Source organism: Dipodomys ordii, unplaced genomic scaffold, assembly GCF_000151885.1.
Source record: "Dipodomys ordii isolate 6190 unplaced genomic scaffold, Dord_2.0 Scaffold53, whole genome shotgun sequence".
NCBI lineage: Eukaryota > Metazoa > Chordata > Mammalia > Rodentia > Heteromyidae > Dipodomys > Dipodomys ordii.
The window spans coordinates 1,539,840-1,549,065 of record NW_012267269.1 but is presented as its reverse complement, the minus strand read 5'-3'; the positions used below and the strand labels follow the sequence as shown (position 1 = coordinate 1,549,065).

At 39.3% G+C, this 9,226-nt stretch overlaps 1 protein-coding gene across 1 annotated transcript in view; it reads left to right on the top strand.

Moving 5' to 3' along the window:
- The window catches only part of Frem1 (FRAS1 related extracellular matrix 1), a 120,801-nt gene that overhangs the window by 17,255 nt on the left and 94,320 nt on the right, over positions 1 to 9,226 (top strand). The window contains exons 5-8 of the mRNA XM_013020755.1: positions 2,544 to 2,652; positions 4,864 to 4,995; positions 6,250 to 6,594; positions 8,421 to 8,563. Coding sequence (XP_012876209.1) covers positions 2,544 to 2,652; positions 4,864 to 4,995; positions 6,250 to 6,594; positions 8,421 to 8,563 — 729 coding nt within the window. The remainder of the gene's footprint in view (positions 1 to 2,543; positions 2,653 to 4,863; positions 4,996 to 6,249; positions 6,595 to 8,420; positions 8,564 to 9,226) is intronic.

Here is a 9,226-nt window from a genome sequence, read left to right as displayed (position 1 = left end):
CTCTGGGCCTGGGCGCTGTCCCTCAGCTCTTCAGCTCAAGGCTAGTGCTCTACCACTTGAGCCACAGCGTCACTTCCGGCTTTTTTCTTTTTGCTTATGTGGTGCTGAGGAATCGAACCCAGGGCCTCAGGCATGCAAGGCAAGCGCTCTACCACTGAGCCACTTTCTCAGCCCAATTTTTCCAATTTTTAAATAAGAAGACATAATTACAAATTGTTACATATCTTGTGTCAGTTACAAAATATGTCTGAGGCACTCATGTTTGAGAACTATTGTCCCGCAACAGTCTTTTTGTTTTACATAGATGCAATAGTTTTAGATGAGTTCGTTCATCTGGGGCTACTAAACAAAAGGTATTTTATGCAATCTAGGCAACAGGGGTTAGCCCCAAGGGCAGTCAACAGAATTCAAATTATAAAGGTGGGATTGGCCCTTAGCTTCTTTTAGTTATAGACTTCATGAGAACAAAAGTATCTCAATATTTGTAATAGATCCAGTGGAATGATGATTGACATGTAATTGTTACATTTCAAAATAGCTAATGTGACTTTTACAGTTTCCAAAACAAAGATCCATCCTTTTAGAAACCCTTAAGGCTGAGATTTCTTAAAATCAGTAATGATTATGTTTTGGTCCATATAACACTCTGTGGTAGGCACTGGCCTGGGAGTGGTAGAATGGTAACATCTTTGAGCCTCTGCCCACTACTATGCTAGTAGCAGACCTCTCCCTACTGGCTCATCAATGAAACCATTCCCAAATATCTCAAGGGACAGAATTGGCCTCCTTAAGAACCACTGCCACAAAGGCTCTCTCCTAGAGGGAGATTTGAGTGCTCTGATGTTGGATTAGGACAGTTTCCTTAACAAATGAAGGGAACACTTTTCCAATGAATTTGCTAGTTTCACATTATTTTATGGAAAATAAATCTTTTTTTTGGGGGGGGGAAGGGGGTTGGCTGTGGGGCTTGAACTCTGGGCCTGAGAACTGTCCCTCAGCTCTTCAGCTCAAGGTGAGCGCTCTACCACTTGGGCCACAGCACCACTTCTGGTTTTCTGGTGGTTTATTGGAGGGGATAAGAGTCTCATGGACTTTTCCTGCCCAGGCTGGCTTTGAACTGTGATCCTCAGATCTCAGCCTCCTGGGTAGCTAGGATTATAGGCATGAGCCACAGGTGTCTGGCTCGGAAAATAAATCTTTTAAAAATACTTAAGAACTAAGGAACAAAATCTGGAACTTGAAAAGTGAAATCAAGTTGTCAAAAATAGAGGCAAAGAATGGAGTAGTAGACATCAGAGTCTGGGAAGGGTATGGGGAGAGAGGATGAAGAGACCGGTGACTGGATTCAGGGTCCAATGAGATGGAGAACTAATTTGAAGGTCAACTACACAGTGGGTAACTAGGATTGACAACATCTAATTAAATATTTCAAAATAGCTACTATGGAGGACTTTGCATATCCCCAACACATGAAAATAGTAATTATTTGAAATAGCTATAATTTTATCATTGTATTTAATGTTAGAACTAATATTTTTGTTAAATATTAAATTATTTATTATTAACTAATATTGATTTATTATTAATATCAGTTTATAATTGCAATTAATAATTACCCTACTTTGATCATTATAGGAGACATGTATTACAATGTTAAATATACCATCCAAATATGTGCAATTACACACCTATCAACATTTTTATTCTCTTTTTTTTGTGTCCATCTGGGGCTTGAACTCAGGGCTTGGGTGCTGTCCTTGAGCTTTATTGTTTAAGGCTAGCATTCTACTCCTTGAGCCACAGCTCCACTTCAGCTTTTGGGGGGATAGTTAATTGGAGATAGGAGGCTCATAGATTTTTCTGCCTGGGCTGGCTTGCATCCCTCAGATCTCAACCTCCTGAATCTCTAGAATTATAGGTGTGAGCCACTTGTGCCTGATATCCATTCAAATAAAAAAATAATATTTAAAACAACAATCAGAAACAATATACAGGGTTGGAAATTTAGCCCAGCTGTAGAGCACTTGTCTGGAATGCATAAGGTCCTGAGTTTAATTCTGAAATAAATAGAATGCCCATCAACCAGAAATGACCAAATAGCAATATATTCATATGATGCAATACTTAACAGTTAAATGGAATGGGCAACAGAGAGCTGTGGTGTCACAAATGAATCTTAGGATATAACATTTAGAGAAAGAAGCCAGATACAAGAGATCATGTGCTGTATGGTTTCACTGAAATTCAGGCAAATCTAGAGTGACCGAGAGCAGATTATTGGTAAACGAGGGGATGTATGGAGTACTTTGAAACTTCTTTATGTGATAGTAGTACATCTTGGCAAATGTGTTAGAAACTTTGAAATGTCTACTTAAAGTGAGTGATTTTATATAATAGGTAAAATTTGTCTCAAATGGTTATACAGAGAAAACAATTTCAAAAATGGAAATCAACTTCACCATTAAAAAGAAAGCAATCTGGAAGCATCTTTTCTCTGTAATTGCATCCCAGAATTAACCCGCTTACACACACCTTCATTACAGATTGAGCTGGAGGTGTTGGACTTCTTCTTTGGGAAGAGTGCCCCCATCGTAGTCCACATTTCCATCCGAACAGCAGACACCAATGCTCCCCGAGTGTCCTGGAATACAGGTGAGAGTCTCGAGGGGCATCACGTGCCACAGCCCATAGGGAATGGTGGAGAGTAGGTAGTTTTATTCCCAGCTCACACACATAACTGAAACCCAGAGGGCCAAGGACATCAGGTAATTGTTTCTGTTTTTGGTGGTGGTGTACTGCAATCTGGTATCCTTTGTCCCATAGCCATGTTCTTTCCTCTGCAGGACAGCAGTTCAATGACACCTTTCAGAAGAGTGAAGCAGAGAAGTGTCTATGTATGGTATTACCACATAGGTGACTGGGAGCAAGAAGGCTTTCAGCTCAAGTTGTTCAGAGGGATGGGAACTAGGAGCAGACTGGAGTTCATGCTCCTGTTTGTTATATGTTGCACAGAAGCCAAAATACATGAACGAGAGCCTAAGCAGTGTGTCTTCATAAACTGCTTCGTTAAATGCAGCTCCGTCGTACTTAAAGATACTAAATAAAGAAAAAAAAGGCCTCTGCACTGTCACTCAATTCTAAGTAGATTCATAATGACATTCATATATGCAGATCAGATGTAAATGTAGACTATAAATGAAGGTGTTTTTCTTTTCATTTTCACTAATCATATTAATAGTATTCCAAACATACTTGACTAAAAGTGATTATGGGAGATTATTTCAGAGGAAAATATGTCTGATTTAACGTTGCAGCCTTGATTTGTAATTCTGTGCCCATTGCTGACCTCTAGTAAAGGAATAATGACATAAAAGAAGGAATTTTCACCCAAGTGTAGTATTTGTACACTGTGTCCATCGTTGGTTTTGGGTGTGGAGGTGGAGTAATGTGTGCTTATGAGTGCTCTGTGGCACCTGGGTTTGTTAGGGGAACTCCAGGAATGGATTTGCTTGGATTGGATTTTAAAATGCTTTTTAGATGAAGTTTTGCTTATTCTGAATCTAATATATATTGTAATTGAAAATTTAAAGAAGACAATAAATAGAGTGAAGATGGTTCGTTGTTCCACCATGAAGATACATTGTTAATCATTAGCTATGCAGATGTCCAGTTTTCTTTGGGTTCCTCTGTGGCATCTCCATCCTTTGTCATGGGCTGAACTATAGATCAAAATCCCAGCACCATCCCAGAACAAAAATGAACATCTTTCCTCAGGTTTCCAATAGGTACAATGAGAAGGTTTTGTTTCCTTTAGTTACAGAAGTTTCTTCTTTTTTCAAAAAGAAAGTTTCTTCCATATTATAGCTTAAACTATCCTTCTTTATAAAGGTATATATATATATATATGTATATACATAGATATGCATAAATGTATACATGTATGTATATGCATGTGTACACATACATACATGTATACATGTCTATATATACATATATACTTATATATGAATATCTATATGTGTGTAGAATGTCAGACATCCTACATCTAACATCATTAACTGTTAGGCACAGTGTCTCTGTACAAATGTATTGAACCACTTTATATTTTAATATTTGATCTCATAAATCATCTGTAAAAGCATTTCTGACTCTTATCCACTGAAACTTTGAAAAATTCTGTGTCTATATTTTAAAACAAAAGATCACTGTGAGCATGGCATGTATTCTTTCCTTAGTTTCTGGCACCATCATACTTAAGGAGACGTTAAAAGGGATTTGTGGAGATAAGGGAAATTTCCATTCAAGGCCAACGTACGGGGGAAAAATGTAAAAAATAATTGTAAGGGAAAAAATTCATCTCAACAAACAAATGGTGGTCATACTCTAATAATAACTATGCAGTAAGTGTAGTTTGGAGGATTTCAGTCACAGTTAGATCCAAGCAAAAAGTGTTAAGACACTATCTGAAAAATAATTGAAGTGAAGGGGCTAGGAATGTTTCTCAAGCAAGCACAGGCCCTGAGTTAAAAATCTAGTGCTGCTCTCTCTCTCTCTCTCTCTCTCTCTCTCTCTCTCTCACTCCATCTACCTACCTACCTATGTATGTATGTATGTATCCATCCATCTTCCTACCCATGTACATATATACGTATGTATGTATTCATCCATCTACCTACATACCTATTTATCTACCTACCTACGTATCTATCTACCTAATCACAAACTATATTCAAGTTTCAGGAAAAGCATTTGGAGATACAATTTTCAGATAGGTTCAGAAGTAAAAACTCATGACCCCTTTTCTTAAGTTGGTATGTTAAGTGCCACAGAACTTTACAACAGACTTCTTGTGTTCTGCTGTAGGTCTGGACCTCCTGGAGGGGCAGTCTCGGGCCATCACCTGGGAACAGTTTCAGATTGTTGACAATGATGACATTGGTGCTGTCCAGTTGGTCACTGTCGATGGCCTGCGGCATGGACGCCTTACCGTAAGAGGTGACCAACCTGTGCAATCTAAAAAGGAGCACGGAAATATTTTCTTTAAAAGCAAGTCACATGTAACAGGAGATTTGCAGCACTTCTTGAACCTCATATCCAGCTGAAATGTCATATTTTAAATATTTGGAGTGCTTAGAACCATCAGCTCAAGTCCATGTGTGTGTATCTTATGCTGGGCTCATTACTCAACCTCATTTTTGCTTTTTTGGAAACCACACAGAACTCCTTCTAAGTTAACTGCTTATCTTTTTCCAGTTGCATGACAAAATATTTCCCTCTCTTCTGCTTTAGAGAAAAACAGAAAAACATGTTTTTAACCTTACAATAATACTGATGCTATTATGTTGTTATTGTTAGTTGCCATAGTTTAGAATGAAAAAGAATTTATAATTAATTATAGGGAGGATAGTTGACAGGGTAATAGTCCTAATAAAATAATATTCATGCTTTATGATAATATAGTTTGTTTTTAAATAAGTTTTTTATTGTGAAAATACTGTACAGAGGGGTTACAGTTGCATGAGCAAGGTAATGAATACATTTCTTATCAAGCATTGTTGCCTCCTCCTTTGTTTTTCCTCTACCATCCCTTCCCTCCCACCTCCACAATTACACTTCCCCTCCTATAATTTGTTTTTGTTATAAGCGCAAAGGATTAAATTAATTCAACAAACCCCTTAGTTTTACAAACTGTAAAGAAGAGTTATTTGTTGACACTTATGACTAAGAATTAATAAAATATAAGAAAGGATAAATTCTGAGAATTTCCTAGTCCACTGATTCAAATGCCAGTCTCTCCCAGAAATACTGTGCTCACAGAACCACTCAGATACAAGACTGCAGTTTCTTGCTTCCCTTGGGCCGGTTAAGTTGACATACAAGGTTAATCATTTCAGTTTATTATTTTTCAAAGAATAGTTAAACTAAATCAAATGTGCCAGTCAGGTCCACACCACAAATTATTGTTAACACCAGTATTCAACACCAGAGCTCACAAAACAATCTATAGTTCTTGACTTAGGATTTTATTTTTTGGAGCTTTCTTTTTAACCTAGGAAACTTTGAACTTATGATGGTTTATGGAGTAGGATTCTACTGCAAGTCAAGCAGGATCTGTGTGTTTCTTCCATGTGACGGTATTACCGACAAGTGGTCCCACTTTTCCTACTGCCCTCCACGTAGCAATGCTTTCCTGCAGCTGCTGCCTCTTCTCCCTGACTGAGTTGGCCCCATCTCTACTCTCTCTATCAGGGGAGAAAGGATTCCTCTTCACTGTGGCTGACCTTCAAGCTGGAGTTGTTCGCTATCATCACGATGACAGCGACTCCACCAAAGACTTTGTGGTATTCAGGATATTCGATGGTTTTCACAGCACCCGCCACAAATTTCCCATCAATATCTTACCCAAAGATGACAGTCCTCCATTCCTTATAACCAATGTTGTGATTGAACTGGAAGAGGGGCAGACCATCCTGATCCAAGGGTCCATGCTGAGAGCTTCAGACATGGACTCCAGTGATGACTACATCTTCTATAATATCACAAAGCCCCCACAGGCTGGAGAGATCATGAAGAAGCCAGGGCCAGGACTGACAGGTATGTTTCAGGCAGTGAAGATCTAAAATTTTCTAGATACACAATCTTGGATAGATCAACAATTTCTCTAAACCTCAGGCTTCCCTTATGTAAAATTGGAGTAATAATTGTATCTTATTTCATAAATGGGATGTCTACTTTAGGACACATTCTAACAATGATTCCAGCCAACTCACAAGATGTTTTTGACTTTTCAAATAAATTCTAGAGCTGAGCCTCCAGCTAACCATTTCAGTATAAAAAGTTAGTTGGACTGGGCACAGATGCCCTTACACCTGTCATCCTAGCTACTTGGGGCCTGAGAATAGGAAGATCATAATTTGAGGCCAAGTCAAGCAGAAAAGTTAATGAGACCTCTTCTCAACCCATAGCTGGGCACATAAGTGCATGCCTGTCATCTTTACTTTGTGGGAGGCTGAGATTGGGAGGATCACAATTTCAGGCCAGCCTTGAGCAAATAAGTCTGTGGGACTGTCTCAATAAAAGAAGCCGGGCATGATAACTTGTTCCTGTTAGCCTCGCTAGGATGGAGAGCCCCAAACAGGTGCATCTCAGTCCCAGTGTACACCTAAGCAGAAGCAAGACCTATTGCATGAATAAAGGCCAGAGGTGCCACTCCACAGTAGAGTGCTTGCCTAGGTAGTGCAAGGACTGAGTGGAAACTTCAGCACTGTCAAAAAACACAACCAAAACCAAAAACAAAAAAGTTAAGGTTGCCGGGCGCTGGTGGCTCATGCCTGTAATCCTAGCTACTCAGGAGGCTGAGATCTGAGGATCGCGGTTCAAAGCCAGCCCCAGCAGGAGAGACCGTGAGACTCCTATCTCCAATAAACCACCAGAAAACCGGAAGTGGCGCTGTAGCTCAAGGAGTAGAGCGCTCGCCTTGAGCTGAAGAGCTAAGGGACAATGTCCAGGCCCAGAGTTCAAGCCCCACGACCGACAAAAAAAAAAAAAAAAAGTTAAGGTTGACAATTAATGTGATGGGACAAATAAATTGGAAGAGAGATATTTGGCCTGTTCTTCATGATTAATAAATGCCAAGAACAGCATTTACTTACATTTTGATAGAATCATTTAAATTACTACTCCATGTGTGTGTGTGTGACAGTCTTGGGGCTTGAACTCAGGGCCTGAGCACTGTTCCTGAGCTTTTGTGCTCAACGCTAGTGCTATACCACTTGAACCACCGCTCAATTTTTGCTTTTTTGGTGTTTAATTGGAGATAAGAGTCTCATGGACTTCCTGCTTGGGCTGGCTTCGACCCTCAATCCTCAGATCTGTCTCCTGAGTAACTAAGATATGGCACCTGGCCATAATTACTTCTTAAAGGAGATAGTTGAGAAGTATATAAAATAGGGCTGGAGTAAGTAGTGTTACTTAGTATATTTCATATAAGAATATGTTTTTTGGAAATGTTTTCCTATGCTAATTTTTCTACACATTAAGATGGGTTATGCTGGTAGCTTACACCTGTAATCCTAGCTACTTAGGAGGCAGAGATCTGAGGATCACATTTCAAAGCCAGTGAGGGCAGCAAAGTTCATTAGCCAGCAAAAAGCTAGAATTGGGGGTGTGGCTCAAGTGGTAAAGCACTAGCTTTGAGCAAAAAGCTAAGGGATAGTGCCCAGGTTTTGAGTTCAAGCCCCAGTACTAGCATACACACACAGAGCAATTTTAGTTTTTCTGCTTTATTATTTATAAACTTTGCTAAAAATACTTAAGGCAAATATCTTGGATTCCTCCCCATAGTAGAGGAGAAGATTTTTGGAGATAACTCTCAGGTCATTGTCATCCAATACCTAAATGTGTGCTTTGTGACCTAATAGGCTACCCTGTCCAAGGCTTCCTTCAGAGGGATCTGTTTAATGGAATCATTTCCTATCGTCACTTCGGTGGAGAAATATTTGAAGATTCTTTTGAATTTGTCCTGTGGGACAGCCATGAGCCTCCAAATCTGTCAGGGCCACAGGTGAGAGACCATTTCTGAACATCTTCCCAGAGTTTTATATACTGATAGCAGCTCCTGGAGGTTTTTTTTTTTTAATTAGGAAAACACCCTACAGAGAGATTACAATTACATGAGCAAGGTAATGAGTACATTTCTTATCAAGCATTGTTGCCTCCGCCTTTGTTTCCCCTTCCCATCCCTTCCCATCTCCCCTATGCCTACCCACTCCCCTTCGTTTTTTGACATAACATCTTGTACATTTCATTGTTGCAATGGGTCCACCTGTATCCCTATTTAAACAATTAGGTTTTTCCCTTCCCCTCCACAAATCATACCAACATCAAATACAGTGAAAACAGGGGTTATACTGTGGGGAAGGGACATACAAAGCAACAAAGAAATCATCTTATAAATATGTTAGAAACAAAAGTAAGAAAGAAAAACCATTTGAGTCCTTATCTTGGGGTTCATTTAGCCTAACATCACCTTATCTGACTGTTTCTGCTTGTCTCAGACATATACTAGTTATTGCAAATAAAGGAAACCATGGGACCTATGTTTCTTTGGGCCTGGCTTACTTCACTTCATATAATTTTTTCCAAGTCTTTCCATTTCCTAACAAATGGGGCAATGTCATTCTTTCTGATGGAGGCATAGAATTCCATTGTGTATATATACCACGTT